The 21,037-nt window shown below is 35.0% G+C and overlaps 1 protein-coding gene across 1 annotated transcript in view; it reads right to left on the reverse strand.

The window, feature by feature from the left end:
• CCDC91 (coiled-coil domain containing 91) overlaps positions 1–21,037 on the reverse strand; it is a gene marked incomplete at both ends in the record, with an annotated part of 114,569 nt that overhangs the window by 30,358 nt on the left and 63,174 nt on the right. The window contains 2 exons of the mRNA XM_079550539.1: positions 4,835–4,948; positions 20,545–20,721. Of these exons, the coding sequence (XP_079406665.1) occupies positions 4,835–4,948; positions 20,545–20,721 (291 nt within the window). The remainder of the gene's footprint in view (positions 1–4,834; positions 4,949–20,544; positions 20,722–21,037) is intronic.

Raw genomic sequence — 21,037 nt, forward strand, 5'->3', positions numbered from 1 at the left:
AACAAGTATATAAGGCAAGTATATAACAAGTATATAAGTATTTAAGTATATAATTCCTTTAGTAATAAAAAATTACTAAAGGAATGCATAATTTATTTTAAAATATTTATGTGTTACTGCTAGAATCCACCTGGATTTCTACACCATTTCATCTGCTAGAAACAGAAAATGCTGTGTGACTATCCAGCTACAGTATTTACCCAAATTCCCATAAACTAATTTAGCAGTTTTTGTAAATGAAAATACCAACTATTTCAGTTGAAAGCAGTAAATAAAGTTCACTTATTTCAATCATTTAAGACTTTTGAATTATTTTAATATTGCTTTGCATAACTTAACTTTAATATTTATTAAGCTTCTCTTCTTGCTTTTTGCCTGCAATTTAATAAAAAAATAATTTCAACTGGTCATGTAAAACATAACATTCAGAAATTTCCTTTGTGGAACAGAAGGCACCAAACTTCTTGCATACAAAGAAAAATCTGCAATTCCACATTATGAATACAAATAAGACAAAACATGGCCTTTATGAATGGTTTCACTACTTCAAAGTAAAATTAAGAAGCATGGGAACTTAGTACAACCCAATATCAATATTGATTTTGTTTTCAGATACCGCTTTCCTGTTATTTTACAATTTGTTTTCAAGTTTGTTCCTGGTTTGTAAATCAATTCTTATTCCTGTTAATCAGGTGACTTGGATTGTCTCCCTGTAGTATGTCCTACTCTACATTTCCATGAACTGTTGCATATTTTTTAGACTGCACTTTGCTTTCTTTACATCTTGCATCATTGAAAGGAGTCAGAATGTAAACAAAATGCTATGGCGAAGGTGTTGTCCAAGCATTACTTTACACAGGAAGCTAACAAGCTTCTTTTATTCTTCTAACCACAGACTTGGAATACTTATAACGTATCTACAGAATTTAAATCAATCTTGTAATTAATTACATTGCACGTGGGAGCAAACAACAGATGTGAAAATTCCTTGAAACTGCTTGCAAAAGTCAGCACTTTGGAACAAAGTTATGCTTCTGTTCACTTAATTCATTACTCCAATACTAAAACAAAAAGTGCTCACAGAATGAGCTCAAGTGTCACATTATGACCACATAAAAAGCCTTTTATTATATTCCTAGAAAAGTACCACATTAATCAAATTTTTAATCAAAAATTTGTATTAAAAAAATGTATTACAAAAGTAATACTGTTGTACAGGTCTGAGGTAAGTCACCTGCTGTGTCTTTATCTCATAGTCCATGGATGTCAGTTCGGGAGTTGTAATAAAAGGTTATAGTTTACATGCTATTAAACTCCTTGCCATGTTCTCCTAGAAATATGTATACTTATTACGTATAGGTATAAAAGGCCTACATACCAACATATAAGTATATACTACTACATCAGCATTTTGCAAAACAGACTGAGGAAAAAACAAACTAACAGCTATTACACCTAGTACCAGGCAACCCTTTCAGATACATTCAATTTGAAAACAAACACCAGAATTTTTAGAAACAATGCAAAAACTGGAAGAGCATTCTCCATTCAATTAATAACACATGCACAAGGGTCTGAATGGCTGGCCTGTGTGATTTACTGCATCTTGGGGGACTCAAAACACTGGAGTCTGTCATATTTCTCACTATTTTCAGAGCAGTCAGAAATGCAAGTCCAGAGATTATAGGATTATGAGTTTCAAACCACAAAAGACAACACTAGCAAATGAGTTAGTAAATCTTGAGCTTATGTCAGAAAAGACAAATGTGGATGCTCACAGAAAAGTTCTTCTTTGTCGTTTTTAACCAAAGTGCTTCCCTCTATATCCAAGTCTCATTAATATATGAGGCACTCAATACTGTGTTATATCTATGCACTGGATATAAACTAGAAATAACATTTATTTTTATGATAATTTAAAGTGAAAGTCATTTAATCCTACTTTAGTGCCTGCCTTCTTTTTTCATCTGTGTTAGAATTCACTGCCCTCTACTCATTTCTCCCTTACTCTAGCAAGACAGTAAAGCATAGTTTTGCTTTCAATACTTCTGTTCAAACAATGACCTACCAATACTACAGAGTCAAACAAAATTTCAGAAAATTAATAAAGATATTTTCTGAACCTAGCATGGGTGTACTTCTGATGAAAAAATAATGTCTGGTTATTGGCTGTAGCAAGTATATTAAAATTTGACTCAGAAAAGTTCTTTAAGGTATCATGAAGGTTTATATAAACCTCTACAAATCTGATAGCTTTTGAAGATTTCTTTCACCAGATATAGCAGTATTATTTTATATTCCAGCTTTGAAGAACACTTGGGAACAGTAGTAGTTACAAAGTAATTACAAAATAATAATGGGTCAAATTTCCACAAAACATCCTTCATAACTTAGATATGTAGATTCTCACAGCAACATACACATTTTGCTAGTAAAAAATTCTTCCTTGAAAATGCAACAAATAAAAGAAAACTGAATTATATATATTGAGCTACTGCCAAATTAGTACTATTAAAAATACCTGGGATTATATTTGGAGTATTAAAAGATCATAATGAGATCACATTGTCTACTTTTCATTTATTTTCTCAAATGATACATTACCAATTGGATTTTCATTTTCTGTTTTAGTTTGCAATGTCCTTTAATCTTTAAAGGTGAAGAACTGATGACATTCCCCACTTGATTTAGACATTTTGGCTTGAATGCATAGTAAATAGTAACACTATCCTTGCCTTGGGCATTTTACCTTTATGATATTGTTGCTTAATTTTTCATTTCCCCCTCTTAATGTTTATCTTCTCAACCTCTCATTTCTAGTAAAAAAAATCCATGCTTGTCAACTGTTCATCCGCCCTTCAGAAAATATAGTCAAAGAGATGAGTCACTTTTTGTTCCACTGATACTGAATGAAACTTGTTTCTAGGTAACAAAGTCAAAAATATCATGTGCAAAACTAATTAATAAACAAATAGTGTCTTTATAGCTTCATCATATGTATGGACAAATTTTACACATATGATATTGTTACTCCAGAATTTTATGAAACCTACAACAGCTCTAAAGAGTTTATGTTAAAAGAATACTGATGAGGAAAGTGTATGGTTGAAGAGTGTTGTACAGAGAACGAAAGAAAGAACAGTTATTTGCTTTTTGTTAAGTAACCTAGTTCAAAGAATCCCACCATCACACAGAAAATTGGTACAAGTTCTTCATGATACTTTTACTCTCATAAAAGAACACAGGTGAGAAAAGGGAGGAACTGAAGGTAGGATTGGGAACACAGAAAGAACATCCTCAGCAGTAGGGAAAAATCTCAGCAATGCCTTGAACAGCTACTTTGCATCTTGGAACAGTAACAGTTGCCTAAAACTGTTAATCAGCTCAACTCAAAGAATATCCCCATCAGAGAACTCCAAGTAAATGTATGTGAAAGCAGAACTTGTTTATTTATGCAATCGAAGTACAAGTTAGAGAACAAGGATGCTTAAGTCTGAGGATATACTTCATAGGTTTCTAAGAAAATGCAATCCTGATCTGCCTCCAAAGCAACTTTATCTCTTTAACCATTATTATAGAGACCATTATAATGTACATAGCTGCCTCACTGGCAGTGAGCCCTCAAATGAGGTCTAAGAGCAGTGGAGCCAGACTCCGCCTCTTCTAAGTCACACAGCTGACCATGCTCTCAGGGCTGACCGGATGCTTTCCCCAGGTGCTCAATCAGTGGTTCAGGTCATTACTCAACAGTTCCCATACAATACTGCATTTACCATTAAAAAAATAAAAAGTATTTTACGCTATCACAAAATAAGATGAAGTTTCTGGATAAGAATTTGCTCTTTTCTTAAAGTGCTTAACCACTGCTAACCAGGTACAAATATTGTAGTAGCCTTGCTTGAAGGATTCTAAAACTTATTTTCAAAGCAATGGTGAAAGGTATGCTACTTTTGTAAAGGCATAGCTGGAACTCTCCAAATAATTCAAGGAAAAAAAAAAATACGAAAGCTACAAGTTTTCACTAAGCTATTTTTAAAAATTCTTTCCAAAGGCTGTTTTTTACTGTAGTTAATAAAGCCTTTTTTTTTTTTCTTCTTTTAACTCTGACAGGTGCATGGCCTTTGATCAAGGCCTATTTATCGTATCTCTTATATAAAATAAAAAAGCTACCATGCGTAAGGATTTGAAGATAAAAATATCCTCCCATCTGATTTCAAATACAGTAATTTTATAGATCTTATGCCAGAAAAGCTAACTGTCCTCAGACAGGAAATTTTTTATTGAATAGAAATATGTGGCAATTGAGTAACAAAGGAAAAAACAATTATTGCAATAACTTGATATTCAAGAACTCTATGAAAGAAGTGGAAATGCTGTTCCTACTAGATAAATAAAAAACAATTTTGTTTCTTTGAAGATGATATTTTCTTTCTCTTATTTGTGAAAGCTTCAGAAGGACAAGAGAGATTGACAGCAATCAGAAAATGGAATAAAGGCAAGGAGCTCTAACTGTGGGTGTAGGTGAAAAGAAAACGGAGGTCCCCACTCCTGAAGATAGCAGAAATCTAAGAAATTAAGGACAGATTCATTGTTATAGAATTTCCTAAAGAAAAAAGTAATAAACTAGCTAATTTATTCATTTTATTATTCTGCCTTTTGATTTGAAAAAAACCTAAAATTCTATAAATTGACATGTAGAACTATGTTATACTACAAGAAACTGTTAAACAAATCTAAAGATATTACTCCTGATTCTGTTTTTTCATGAATGTCAAGACGGATTTCAAGATTTTTCACTCCATGAAATAAAACCCTTTAGCCTCTGATAACTCACCCTTTTCTGCTCCTTAATATATTCCATTAGTTCCTCTCTTGTCCTTTTAACAGCTTCTTCGATTGCCTTTTCACTTCGTTTTTGCTCCTCCATTAACGCTTTCTTGATCATTTCCTTTGTAAAATGAAAATGTTAAGTGTAAGTATTAAAAATATTTCATAAATGTAACACATGTCACCCTTTTCCTTCCTAGAAGTTTATCATGATCATATTCTTCCCCAAATTAGCATGACCCTAAATCAAATCTGATTTGGTAATAGAAGTACACTGTACTAAAGAAAGCCAGGTTCAAATTAAAACACCTCTATCACCTTAACAACAAGTAATTTGCCCAGGAAACATCTTTCTGAACCAAACAGACTGTCCTAATGCTTAAGTTCCAGCATCCAAAGTCACTCATTAAATACATAACAATATTAATTAGCTAAGATTTCCATTTTCAAAGAGGTGACAAACAAGATTCCTGAAACATACAAAAGATTACGTAATAGCCAGTCAAAATAATCAGTGTATGTTAAATGATTTAGATGAAGAAAGAGGGGAAAGGAAAAAGGGAAATAGTGGATTATTTATTTACTTATTTATTTTTAGGACTAATCAGAAGACACCACTGGATTTACCATGAACTATCTTCATCTCCATCTTCATTCTGGATATTCAAAAGCAGATGCAGCAAAAATAGTAGCAGTGTGCCTTCAGAATGAAGGAGGAGTGGAATGCACTTCTGCTGCTTAATATCACTAGATCTAAGCTTGTTTATCACATACACATTTAGCATGAATACTAAGATTTAATCAAAATTTAATAGCATTTTTTTTTCTTTTGAAGAACACAAAGATATCATATAGCTGATTAGAAATACTACTTTTTTTTTTTTTGTGAGAATTTCCAGTCCTAAAAATATAGGGATAAAAATTGGCTAAAAACCATGAAAACTGTTTCAAATACTCACAGCAATTACAAAAAATATCATCGCACTATTTCCTTCTATGAGCCAAAATTCATATTCCCTGTTACTGTGCCACAGCCATGCATTACAGATCCTGTAAGGGAACTAAGAATCCAGTGCGTAATAAAGTAATTGATTATGAAAAAAGATGACCACTGAGGCAATGCTGCAGTACATGGGAAAGAAGAATCTTGATTTCCTTCCTTCACAAAACTAAAAGCAGTGCAGCTAAGGAAAATACTCTGGGGAAAAAAAAAAAACCAATGGTTCAACACACCGTTTTGGTGTATTTATTTATGGATATGTGCAGATTTTTCACTCTCTTTTTTTTTAAGTTTTAAATACATTTATTTTTAAAATGAAAAATAAATGCTCAGGAACCATCTTCTTCCTCACTACTGTTTACTGTTTAGACATAGCACTACATAATTAGTAGGTGCTGAAAAGGTTTGTCTGTCCATAAGTTTGCTTGAGTGCAGAATAATGCTGACATTTTATGATACATATCTGAAGTAGTGGAGATTGGATTTTTTGTTTTTTCCTTTTTTGTCAGAACTCTACTGACCAAGGACTACTGATCTAAATGGTGTTCAAAGACCTTTTATTATACGCTATATCAACAGATACAATCCATTATCAAATAAATATTATACCAGAATAGTGCCTACTAAGCAACACATCTTGTAGACAGAAAGTAAAACTAAAAACAAAAAATCCACATTTTTCATCAATTAAAAAAAAAAAAATCAACAATGGAATTTTTTTAAGATTTAATTATAAACAGACATTCAGGCTTTTGTCAAAATAAGTATTCATTGTTACATAATTGTCAGGCTTAAAAGAAGACAACTTTACTGCAGAACTTTGAGTATTCAAATAAAAATATTCAGTTAAAGTATGATATTTATAAAAGGATTATGATTAGCATAAGGACAAATCCATAATTTCACAAATGTTTGGGAGCTCAGATAACAACCATTTTATGGCCTTGTTTACTTTAATGGTTTAAGGAACATTTGTCAAACTGAGAAGTGACACCAGTTTTAAATACAGAATCTCAGAACACTAACATGCATTCTTAGTGCTTTATTTTTCTTCGAATAGAATATTTTTGCAGGAACTCAGTTGTACTGAATGTATACACTCCACAGAACAGGTGGAAGGCTACGGCTTCAGAGGTATCAGATATTTACAAAATTACATAATCCATCTACGCACATCAGAGTGACTTTACCATATACTTTTAGTGTACAAAATGAATAATATCACTGGATTGGACTAATTGGACTAGATCTTTGAAACTCTTCAGTTGAAGAGTTTCAAGTGAAAAAAGTACTATTTCTTACCTCTAGCAATTTATGTCATTTCAAACAAATATTAATTCAGATTACCAAAGAAAAATCCTGAGACAAAGGCCTCTTTCATTTATGAACTCTAGCAAGACTAACAGAAAAAGTAGCAGAAAGTTACACATTATAGAAATATGCTGTTCTCATATTCTCATGCCAGCTAAATTAGTCAAAAGTTTCCCAAATACTTTGTTTCATATTAGAATGGAAAATAATGAATTCATTTACTCAATTAAATTCTTAAAGGCAAATTACAAAACTGATACGGTGCCAAATATTAAAGCACAGAAAATCCTGTATTAATAAAATGTTTAAAAACAACAAACATATAAATTTTCCTTGAGATCATGCTACTTGATACTTAAAACAAAAGCCCTACATGAATAAAGATTCAAATAAAAATATAATCAAATTCCAAGGTTCTACTAAAAATTACTACTAAACGAAACCTACTAGCAATACATTTATTACAGACTATTTTAACAAAGTTAATACAAAAAATGAAACTTAAATGACTTGTCTTCCATTTACAACTTCACTTAATTAAGAACAAGCTCTGATGAATACGAAGTTTTGGATAAATATGAAAACAAAGTTGCATAAAGTCCTGTTGAAGTGATAAGCAGAGCATACTATAATTATACTGTCAGTTGCAGCTCATCACAGCAAACATACATAGGCCTCTGTAAAAACAGTAGGCTGCTCAAAGCTATCAGAAGAGAGATTTACTGTTGGATTGATAAACAGAAAAAAATTCTTTTATCCTTTCTGTTTAGTTTTCAGGAGTGGGCTTCAATAATGAAGTTTATTTATAGTTTATTTATTAATGAGAGATATTGAAAATTGGGAAAAAAAGCACATAGGTATTCAGCAAATATTCAACAAAGACAAATGGAGGATATATACTCACATTAGCAGTATGTGCAATACAAATCCCATCCTTTTTGTAAGATGATGTCAGATAGTGGGCACCAAAGTTGGCAATACACCATTTCTTTCCTCTACCTCAGATGAATACAGCATATATATTATATATATGTTGTTCAACACATTTGGAGGGGGAGAATTTAAGCATATATGAGTCAAATATGTTTGAAAATATTCAAACAACAAAAAAATTATTTCAAACAAATATATTTGAAATAATTCAAGCAACATCCAATCACCTAGCTAACACACATATTTTTGCCCTGCCCTTTGAGCTAATCACCTAAATACCTAAATGAGGTATTAGTCTGTCCTACACAATTTTCCACAAAAAGCTCAGTCCAGGCTCTCAAAGCCACCATCTTTCTTCAGTCTTTTTCTGTCAGTTATTGCAGTAAATTATCAACATACACAATGATTATTTAAATTCTTACACTGCCTATTACTACTGTTCATCAAAGTCCTAACTGCATGTCCATCTTCTCAGTGTATATGCTTACTTTATATTCTTATTTGTCCTTTCCTATAATGCCACATCCATCTTCAAAGTTTTTTTTAAATTAGATTTTGATTGCCAAGGTGAAAATTGGCCTGTATTTCATCTTTAAAAGAGTATTGCACTATTTGAGGGTTTTAGTGTTATTTTAATTAATTCAAGAAAATTTGAAAGCCTGGTTTCTCAGAAAAAGGTGAGGGACAAATTGCACTTCAGGTGCGACTCGCTCTTTCTTTCTTAATATCTACTCAGACACCACATGACTAATTATAGCCAAAAGCAGCTTTTCTACAGGAGGAATACATATGTATTATGTATCTATACATCAATTAGAAGACTAGAGTAGCTAATAAAAATTAATTTGATAAATCATATTCAAACCTATGTTTGAATATATATGACTTATATATCACAACCGCATCACCAGAGTGTATACGTGTGCATCTCCGCAGAAAAACAAAAAGAAAAAAATGTACTTTATGTAACAGAGCATGCCAATCAATACTCAAACAAAAAAACAACAACAACAAAAAAAACAACAACCACCCACCTGGACTTGCAGAGATGGGATCAGGAAAGCCAAGGCGCAGGCAGAACTGAACTTGGCGAGGGACGTGAAAACCAATAGAAGACTTTCTACGGGTACATTGGCCAGAAGAGACAGGCCAAAGCGAGTGTACCTCCTTTGGTAAATGTAAAAGGAAAACTGGCTTCAATGGACGAAGAGAAGGCTGAGGTACTGAATGAGTTCTTTACCTCGGTCTTCACTGGCAGCCAGGATTGCAGTATTTCTCACGTCCCGGAGCCCTGCATCCCTAAACCTCTAGGTGGGGACCGGGATGGTAAATCCCCCCCCACTATAAGACAGAGCAAGTCCAAGACTGCCTCATGAGACTGAATGTGTACAAGTCTATGGGGTTGGATAGCGGGCATCCCAGGGTTCTGAAGGAGCTGGCTGAGGTGCTTGCTGAGCCATGCTCCATCATATTTGAAAAGTCGTGGCTGTCAGGTGAGGTCCTGGATGACTGGAGGAAGGGTCATGTCACTCCCATTTACAAAAAAGGGAGCAAGGAGGACCCGGGGAACTACAGGCCAGTGAGTCTCACCTCTGTGCCTAGGAAGATCATGGAACAGATCATCCTGGACGACATGCTTGATCACATGAGGAATGTGATCCAAGTGTATGATCCAAGACAGCCGGCATGGCTTCATCCCCACTGCTTGACCAATCTGGTGGCCTTCTATGATGGAGTGACGGCTTTGGTGGACAAGGGAAAGACAACTGATGTTATTTACCTGAACTTGAGCAAGGCCTTTGACATGGTCCCCCACCACATCCTTATCTCCAAATTGGAGGGATGTGGATTGATGGGTGGACCACTCAGTGGATAAGAAACTGGCTGAAAGGCCGCAGACAGAGGGTGGTGATTAATGGTTTTATGTCCAGATGGAAGCCAGTACTCGGGACTGGTCTTGGGACTGGTGCTCTTTAACATCTTTATCAATGACATCGATGATGGAATCATGTGCACCCTCAGCAAGTTTGCTGATGACACCAAGCTGAGTGGTACAGTTGACATGGTAGAAGGAAGGGATCCCATTCAGAGGGTCTTCAACAGGCTTGAAAGGTGGGCCCAGGTGAACCTAATGAGGTTCAACACAGCAACGTTTTTGCACTTGGGCCGGAGGAATCCCAGGCATGTATACAGACTGAGAGGAGCTGTCCTTGAGAGCAGCCCTGCGGAGAATGACCTGGGGGTCTTGATGGATGAAAAACTTAACATGAGCCAGCAGTATGCTCTTGCAGCTCAGAAAGGAAATGGTATCCTGGGCTCCATCAGAAGAGGGGTGGCCAGCAGGGACAGGGAGGTGATTGTCCCCCTCTACTCTGCTTTTGTGAGGCCCCATCTGGAGTACTGCGTCCAGGTCTGGAGCCCCCAGTACAAGAAAGACAGGGAGCTGTTGGAGAGGGTCCAGAGGACAGACACAAAGATGATCAGGGTGCTGGAGCACCCACCCTACGAAGACAGACTGAGGGAGCTGGGCTTGTTCAGCCTGGAGAAAAGAAGGCTGTGGGGTGATCTAACTGCAGCCTTTCAGTACCTAAAGGGAGCCTATAAGTAGGAGAGGAGTCAACTCTCTGAAAGGGTATATAACAGCAGGACAAGGGGAAATGATTTTAAGTTGAAGGAAGGAAGATTTAGGTTGGATGTCAGAACTTCCGTTCTTTACTACAAGAGTGGTGAGGGGCTGAGAACAGGCTGCCTAGAAAGGCTGTGTCCCTAGAGGTGTTCAAAGCCAGATTGGATGGGGCCCTGGGCAGCCTGGTCTAGTATTAAATGGGGAGGTTGGTGGCCTTGCATGTGGCAGGGGGTTGGAGATTCATGATCCTTGAGGTCCCTTCCAACCCTGGCCATTCTGTGATTCTGTGATATGATTGTTGGCAGATTTATAGGAACATTCTTCTGTTTCCACGCAAGGATGAGGTGGCAGTAATAAATTTTATCTAGGAAGTACAACCACAGACTACAATGTCAATGTTTTTTCAGAAAACAGTAACCTTCAAATTATAATGTTTGTGCTTTTAACTAATACTTAGTATTAACTAGTACTTCTGAAGTTGGAAGTGGTTAAAGTCAGCATGCAGTGGACTACCCCTTTTCCAGACTTTACCAGTATACTGAAAATAAACGGATCTAATAGCTGGAAGCTCTAATGGCTGGAAGCCACTCAGTGTTGCTGTGTGCATCCTCATGCTCACAAACTTACAAAACATTTCATTTAAAAAGTTGTTTCCATAAAGACTTGCAAAATCAATGTTGTCCATAAACATTTGGCTCATTATTATTTCTGCAACAAAGTGGAAAATTAAGAAGAAAGAAAAACTGAAAGTTTTGTTAAAATACATAGTTCCTTTCTTTCATGTTTTCATAATGAAACTATTCTAACTTCTGGTACTATACATAATTTTAAGAGACAATGACTGTAGATTATTACCTAAAAAATTAAATGCCATATAAATTCAACCAAAAAAAAAGTGCATAAAAATTGTTATTTCATATTCTCTTAAGAGAAATTTAAGCGCTGCAAGTTTAAAAATACGGCAAAGACAATATAAATTGTACATGAATTCAGAAAAGCAATTTTTTCTCCATCACATTTCATAATATAATTGTCACTATTGTAATAGGGCCAGGGACCATAATATTAAGAAAAATGACTTCTGGCAAAAACCCACAAAATTTTGAACATGAACGGCAATGTTGTGATAGGCCAAGACCGTTGCTGAAAAAGATATTGCTTCTCCTTCCAAAACTTAACACTCTCTCAATCAGTCAAATAAAGTCTAACAATTTATTCCTGGAATTGAAACATTAAATGTACCATTGTACTGGCACATTATGAACCATAGAACAAATGGAGCATTTCACATACTGCCTGCAGTCCCAACAGGATTTCGTAAGCTATGCAACAGATAAGAAATGGACAAAGAAAAACTGATAAATAGATACTATTTTGTATTCTGTATATTTAACTGGCAGTGCACTCAATGTCCTGTATATCATAAATGAGAATTTTCAAATACTATTTCAGGAAGTGAAATTAATATAATTATATAGGTCATTCTCAAGTACAAAAGCATTACAAAATATATAAAAGCAATGTTAATATCATGGACTTCTTATATGTTAAAAAAAAAAAAAAGGATCTTTCAGTAAAAAGTATAATTAGAGTGAAAAAATGAAAAGAAAGTTGAAAGTAATCTCTGATGCAGAGATAGAAAGTAGCACATACCCTATTTATCAGAGAAAGACCAATGGAGAGACCAAACTAAAGGGCTAGAAAAAAGGCCTTTAAAGTAGTACTCTAAATCTGCAAACAACAATTGAGTCAGGGAAAATAAAGATGTAATATTAAAGGAATAAAGATTGTATCTATGTGGCTAGAAATGTCATACATTTCAGATCTGCTGCATAAATGACCAGCAACATCTAAACAATTATATTTAAAATCAGATCTCAAACAAAACCAATATACAGTCCAGAAAAACAAGCAACAATGTGCATATTGAAGGTAATAATTAGTATTTGGATAGTCAGAAAGAAAACATTAAAATATTTACTGAGTTTAAAGTGATAGTGATGCATTCAAAAGGTGGTACCAAATAGAGATATGTTTTTAGTATAGACAGAAAAAAATGCTCAAAGCAAGCACGTACCAAAAAGTACCTTAGGCTTCCAAATTAAATACAAGCCAAGAGACAGCACAGAGCAGCTACCTAAACCTGGGAAGGAAACAGTTCCCAGTCATACAGAAGAAGCATAAGCACCAAATATCACAGAAAATAATTGACAATCAACTGCACAACACAGAGGTTCTCATTCCCATTGACTAAGTTACCAGATTGGCTGTTTTGTCAGTGTATTTGGCTTAGGTGGCAAGGTTTAGCATAGCTGTGGGACTGCAAGGGTGGCCTCTGTGAGCAGAGCCCAGCGACTGCCCCATGTTCGATCAACAGCCAGCTCCAGCTTCAACAGGGACTCAGCGCTGACCAGAGCTGAGCCATGAGCAACACTGAGTGTGACTCTGGGATAGGAGATTTAAGAAAGAGGAAATCTGCTGTGCAAGGGTAGCTGGTAGAGAGGAATAAGAAATGTAAGACAAAAAGCCCTGCAGACACGGCCAGTGCAGAAGGAGGGCAGGAGGTGCTTCGGGCATGAAACAGCTCTTCTGCAGCCCATTGAGAAGCTATCATTCTGCAGCCGATGGGCACCAAATGGAGCATATTTCTGCATGGGGTAGCAATTGAGGAGCATGTGGTGCAGCAGTGGATGTGGACTAAAGGAAACTGCAGGCCATGGAGAGTCCCTGTAGGAACATGCCTTGGGCCAGATCTACATGGAAAGGAGCCTGCACACCTCACTAGGTGAGATGTGAGATGTGACATTGGTGCGTGATATCTCTTTCCTTATCTCAAACCTTGAACACTTTTTCATTGTATTTTTTCCACTTCATCTTTTGAAGAGAGAGAGTGAGAGAGGGGTGTGTTGGATTTTAGCTGTCCAACAGGGTGAAACTATCACAATTGCAGGGAAACAAGATGCAAACTTCAGATAATTGGATAACAACTATATTTAAAAATTGGTGGTGCCAATGAAAAAAATCCTGTAGGTTTGACACTTACAAAAGATGTATTAATGAATCTATACACAAAAATGCCTTGACAGTAAATACATAATCACCACATATTTTCTTCAAAATATTTATTATTAAACTCTTGACTCCATGTCATCTATTTATTTGTTTGTGATTATTGTTTTTAAGATTACACAGCTAAGAAAAGAGCATTCTACAGCTAATTAAACTGATTCAAAAAGAAAAACCAGAGTGGGAAATAACTCACATAGGCAAAACAGTTTATTACTTTTTTCCACCCTTCCCAAATGCAGAGCAATGAGGAAAAAATATTTAGGCAGAAAACAATTTTCAACTAAAATTTAACAGTTAGGCAGCAGTGGAAAAGTAAGCTAGGTCTGTAAGTATGGATCCAGCACCTCCACGTTTTCATTTATAAAAGACTGGGTGTGGAAATCCTTAAGATATTTTACACAAAATTGATTCTGACTTGCCAAAGCTAAGAACTCCCTTAAGCATACTGTAAGAACTCCTGTAGAGGAAATGGACCTGGGGGTACTGATTGATGCTCGGTTGAACATGAGCCAGCAGTGTGCCTGGGTGGCCAACAAGGCCAATGGCATCCCGTCTTGCATCAGGAACGGTGTTGCCAGCAGGAGCAGGGAAGAGATTGTCCCCTGTACTCAGCTCTGGTGAGGCTGCATCTCGAGTACTGTGTCCAGTTTTGGGCGCCTCACTGCAAGAAAGACATTGAGGCCCTGGAACAGGTTCAAAGAAGGGCGACAAAGCTGGTGAGGGGTCTGGAGAACAGGGCTTATGAGGAGCAGCTGAAGGAGCTGAGATTGTTCAGTCTGGGGAAGAGGAGACTCAGGGGAGACCTCATTGGGAGGTTGTAGTGAGCTGGGGGTCGGCCTCTTCTCTCATGTAACTAGTGATAGAGCTAGAGCGAATGGCTTCAAGCTGCACCAGGGGAGATTTAGGCTGGATGTTAGGAAATACTCCTTTTCTGAAAGAGTGGTCAGGCACTGGAATGGGCTGCCCAGGGAGGTGGTGGAGTCACCAACCCTGGAGGCGTTCAAGGAACGTTTGGATTTTGTGTTGAGGGACATGGTTTAGGGAGAACTATTGGTGATAGGTGGATGGTTGGACTGGATGATCTTGTAGGTCTTTTCAAAACTTGGTGTTTCTGTGTGATTCTGTGATTCTGTAACTCCCTTTAAGAATACTTAGGAAGCTTTAATAACATATCAGGTAAGCAGCCATTAATTTTTCAGAATTAAGCACTATGTTCTAGACTTCATACTTCTGAGAAATTACATCTAGTATTTTTAAACTCGCTACAAAACATTAAAAACACTTTGAAACCCATACAATGCCAAATAATTTTAATTAACCAAGTTTTTTAAGCCATTTAGATGTTTTCTGTTACAATTATATTAGTCATTCCAAGATGATAAACCAGAAATAACAGTTCTGCATGTAATAGCTATAAGATATAAGCCCTCCGGTGCATGAGGATACTAGAACTGTATTGAATTTTTGGAGACTTACTCAGCAAAGACTACCAGGAAACTCACATTTTTTTTTTTTCCCTCATAAGCCTTTTAGTTAACTTTTCTTGCAAAAGTATTTTTTCTTTGTTTATCTTGTTACATCTTGCATACCCTAGTTGTGGATTTGCAGAATGCAACATTACAGCCTCAGTTTTTCTACAATTTACCCATTGGACATAATTTTGCCTTAGTGCTTCTGCTCCTGTCCAAGAAGAACAGATTTTTTGTTAGTTCTTTTAGTAAAATAGCTTTGGGTTGTTGTTTTTTTTCCTCTAATTATTTGCAGTCTTCTTTAGAGTCTTGCATAAAGCACATGTGGATTATGGCAATTATGAATTCAGGCTCCTTTTCCTCTGAGAATCAGGATAAAATGCAGTAGATTCTAGATGATACTTTAAATACAAGCCTTCAAGTTACGGCATAGAACTGAAAATCTGGGGCTCACTCTTCAGATGCTTGCTATCATTTCAATTTTAAAGATTTTTTTTTTAAACTAAAATTGTCAGGCATAAATTGTCTTTGATGTCTTAATTACATAAATGGGAAGGAAAAAAAATAAAAAATAAGTATTTAGTTTTGTGAAATTATAACACTGCATGCAAAGAGCTAAAATAGCTACATACATCTCTCTGCATTATAGTGTTATGTTTGCTCTAGCTAATGGTATATCTACTTTGCATTGACTAGTAACTATACGAGGCTTGCTCCAAAAGTAATGCCTCCTATCTTATTATGCTAGCCCATGACACCAGAGGCAGATGTTAGTGGTATGACAACAGAGGTTGGACTTTCCCACCACTATTCCATTACATATTGTTGTCATGTGAGAGATGAAAGCAGAGGTCAATCTGGCAGTATGAAGTCTAATGTGGAAGTACATATGAAGCAAAGGTTTGTAACTGAATTCCTCCATGTGGAAAAAAATGGCACTCTCTGACATTTATCAACACTTGCTGAATGGTTATGGAGACCAAACAGTGAGCACAGTGAGGTGGTGGGTGGTGTTTCAGCAGTGGTGACAGTGACAGTGGGTCACTTCCACAGGTGCAGATTCTTATGGGTGCAGCACACAGGCTCTTGTTCATCACCAACATAAAAGCATAGATAATGGTGGTGACTATGTTGAAAAATAGTGTTTTGTAGCAGAGAATTTGCTCTATCAAATTCTGTTGTTGTGCTTTTAAGTTCTGTGGCAATAAACAGGAGGCATTACTTTTGGAGTGACCTACTGTTCAGTTATTTCTATTTTATTGAAATTTTTATTGCTCAATTTGCCCTATATCCCCAATTTTTCACTCTTTTCTATTACCCAGATTTACTTTTTTTTCCAAAGAGTAAAAGAGGGAAGAAAATAATCTTTAACAGCAGAAAGCACTGTTCATGGTCTTTTCCACTTACATTTATACTAGGTGCTTAAATGCCATTTTGAATTCTATATGGGAGGGTTCAGCTTCAGCTAAGTTTATAGATCTCTGTATGCACTGGGCAACCTCTGCTAAATAAAAAAAAAAAAAAAAAAAAAAAAAAACTTTAGATAAAATATTCTAGTGGGATAATTTTCTATTTCAATCATTCCACACAACATTAAGGACTACTTGGCCTATTAAATCCTCTTTGCAGGGAAGTTGCTACTGAAAAAAAAACAATCGAGTATACCAAAATAAAAGATAAAATGCTGGAGACATGCCAGTCTACATTTAGCAGGGTAAACATCCTCACCTATAATAACTTTTCAATGTGCTGCAAAAAGATTACGTAGTTACTTTGCAAATGTACATTCTCTTTAATTAAAATCTTGCTTATTTCAAGGAGAGCTTATTCTCCCCCATCTAAGCATCATATTTATGTTTTAATTACTTTTAAAAAAGGAAGCTTTAACTCAGAATTTTTTAGGATTATTTTCACCGTCAGTTTATCTTTACTTTGCATATTTGTTAACAATATTTTTAATATTGATAATGGGTTAATCATGATGGTTATAATTCAATCACAGATTATAAAGTGGAACTTCATCTCAAAGAAGATCATAAAATTTAGCATATGTTCAGACTTTTTCATTCTTCTTTGCTAGATTTACCTATGTGTTTCATGACTGCAAGCCATTCTGCCTCAACTATTTGCAGTAGTGTACATGACCCTTTCCAGTCTTTCAATTTTGCAGACGTATAGCATTAGCAAAGGAAAATTGCTCCTATTTAATACTATGCTTGACATAATACTTTGTTGTTCAAATCATTAAAATCAATCTCTTAAAATTAATTTGCAGCATGGGAAAATTCAATTGTAATCTAAGTTTCTATGACAAAATTACTAATGAGGTAAAAGAAAGACAATTTTAAACATAAAAATATTGTTTCTATCTCAAACACATATTTTTCTTGTTTGTAAGAATTTGAAAAGGATAGAGAGTTTTGTTGAGAACAAGGCTTCTCTTTCTTAGTATTAAGTTCCAAACTTATGCGTTGGTTTAAAAGTTAGTTCTATTGTAATAACAGTATTCCCTGTAGTGCTGTTTTAATATGCCTGACACTAAAAGATATTTTGCATGTTCACTTACACGCATCCACACTTGTTTCATTACTTGGTGCTAAACATAATAATATTATCAAATGACAGTTCTGAAGCAAGAAGCATAAAGAATTATACAACAAGATATGAGGAATTAAAAGAGGCATTATGTTACCACAATTTAACATTTAGTTTTCCAAAATATTAGACTATATCTAATGGCCATTACAGGGCTGACTTGACATGTTGACTATGCTGTCTGAACAACAACTGCAGGTAAGTGAATAGTTTTTATACCTCTTGCAAGAAAAATCTTAAAGAAAAAAATGCAAATAAGAAACTAAGTAGAAGGCCTTATAAAACCACTGTCAACTGACAAACTGCTTGATAGTAGTTCCAACTATTTTTCAGCTCTAAATCAAAGTCATTTCTGATAACTTCCAATTGGGCTTATCAGCTTTATACGGCTTTCTTTGTTGCCAGATTGAGAAAATTTTAGTAGCTGCAGAATGTTTATAAGAGGCTTACGGAAGTAAGTAATTTCATAGTAGAAATAAAAAATGAAAATTTATGCAAAGAAAAGCATTCCATATGAAAGTCCATCCTTCCCAAAGAACTTGCATTCTTGCAAAAAGCAAAACATCAAATATGTTATACATATTTACATGAGAGAACTCTAGAAATCTCAAGAAAAATCTGCATTTTACTTAAGTGAAAACAAATTAAATATTTGAAAAAAGGAGCCTAATTCAAACGAGAAATCACAATTTATTGTTAGATAAATTCTTCCTCTTAACATCAAAGTTGTCAGAGCTATTCAGTATTAGAAAAAAGAATTAATGAATGCTCCATAACTAGATCAAAAGCAAGAAATGTATGGGAGAAGTACTAACAACATTCTCCTATAACAGAGTACTACTCAGCATCGCAGTATATAACTGAATAATCTAACATAATCAACTGCTTGATTAGCTAGCATCCCAAGCTGAAAAGTCCTCTTGAAGTCCTGAATTTCTTCCTTGGAAAAGCGCTGACATCTCAGTATTTAAGATTTTGTCTGAAAATATATTAATCAATACTAAACTACTAATATTATGCTGCCCGTGATTATTTCCAAAGTAATAAGAAACTCCAGTAGTATGTTCCAGGAAAAAAAACACCTACCTTGAGTCACTTTAATATATTTTATGTGCAACCCAAGTACGTAAGAATAGAATCCTGCCTGACCTCATACACTCAACTATGAGACCCATTCCCTGACGAATGTTTAAAACACAAAACCAACCTTAATCTTCTCATCTGACAGACAGCACATTTTGTCCAAGACGCACAGGTTTCCACGAAGGACAGAACTATCTGCCTTAGGAATATCACTAAACTGTACATTAATTTAATGACACATTCATTTCTATTTCCTCCTGCTACTAATCTCTTCATGTTCCACATGGTATAAAACTATCATCTTCCTTCACTGTAGTACGCAACTACGTTATTGTTCTTTCTGCTGTTAATAGCTCCTCTGTACCACTGGTACCAATAGTCATTCAGGGTAGTCTAAAAGATTTCTACTGTAGCTAAACCTCGAGTAGTGTTCTTAGTTTAAATTTAGCTTTGAAGTCACTGGATTATCCTTTGATCATGAAAAATTTATCATAGCAATGCTCATCACAGTAAAATTACTACTTTGAAAACTGACATCCTATCAGTTGATATCTTTAAATTCAAGAAAATTAAGCCTGCTACATACAAAACGAAATGATTTTGTTTAGAAATTTACACAACTTCTAATTTACATTTAGAAATGTACACAAAACAGATGCAGATTATAATAATGGGTTTGCATCAAAAAATAACTTTGTAAATTTGGTTAGCTGTGAGATGAATATTTCTTTTAAACACTGGAAAGGGTAATGGCATCTGTTTGCAAGGAGATGGGTTTTAAACATATATGATATTTTATCCTATTCTTTAAATTTTAAAGCTGTGTAGTTGTTTTTTTTTTTCTTTTTCTTTTTTTATTGTTCAGCTTGTTAAAAAAACAGCAACATAAAATTCCAACATTTGAATGAAATACATCTTGAATCTCATAGTGCAAAGAATTTTAAACAACTAAGCCACCAACAAAAGGAAGGAACAGACTGTTCCTTCAGATATTTTGACCAGTGGAGACTACAAAATTGAACTTTTGGAAGAGCTACTTAATTTGAGATCCCTACTGTCTTGTTAAGTACTGTGCTGGGAATGTTCCCCTTATTACATACAGCTATCCCTACAGAAGCATTTGTCTAAGATGTAACTCTAAAAACTTTGGTTTGTTAATGTTTTAGGTTTCTGATTTTAATAATCCTCTTTATTTTGTACCTACTCTATATTTTATCTTAGTAAAGCATCCTTTTACTAAGAGAGACAATGGAATTCCAGCATAATAAGGAATAAATGTAACTTTTCTTCCACAGGTATAAAAAGGAAAAAGTTGTATAAATAATGTACAACATAATGCCACTATCTTAACAATTTCTCTTGGGCTCTTTTGGAAGTTAGTGAAGAAAACCAGGCATTTACAGTGCACAATTACCTCATTTCAATACACATGCCTCAAAAAGTCACAGGAGCTATGTTCTGAAACTGCCAAATTCTTTCCAGTCTAAATGGAAATAACTCACGAATGCAGTGCATATCAACAAGCAATGAAAAACAACGTATCATAAGAAAATCTATCATAACTAGAAAGATCTTAAAAATTAAATATAAAACAAACAAAGCAAGTCCATAGAAGAATAAAATATACTAACTTCATTATGTTTTCTTTGCTCTTGCGTTGCTTCCCAAACAGCTTGGGCAATCTTCTTGTTATGTCTCTCATGTTCTGCTTTCCACATATTTCTTTCTTCTTCATGAATCTTTTCCATATTTCTCCTTTCCTCCTCTACAGCTTTCAGAACAACCTCCTGTACTATTTCTTTTTCAGCCTTCAAAACAAATCAAAAAGTAAATGAAGAAAATAGCCAGTGTGGGTGCTGTAAGAACACATTTTACTCTTCCTGATGAGATCAGTGAGCTAACAGGACACGAGAAAAATATTTTTACTTCTGAATTATAAACTTCAATCCATCTTAAAGTGCTACCAATCTTGTACTACCACAGGACAATAACTTAACTGTTACAGAATTAAAAAGCTCAAAGCAAAGATCTTAAATGTCCATTTGTTATACCATATCATAACTAGCTTGCATTCTGTGATCACAAAAAAGAAATAACATGGAGCAGAAACCACATAAGTGTTGA

This window comes from Tetrao urogallus (assembly GCF_951394365.1).
Source record: "Tetrao urogallus genome assembly, chromosome: 1".
In the NCBI taxonomy this organism is placed as follows: Eukaryota; Metazoa; Chordata; class Aves; order Galliformes; family Phasianidae; genus Tetrao; species Tetrao urogallus.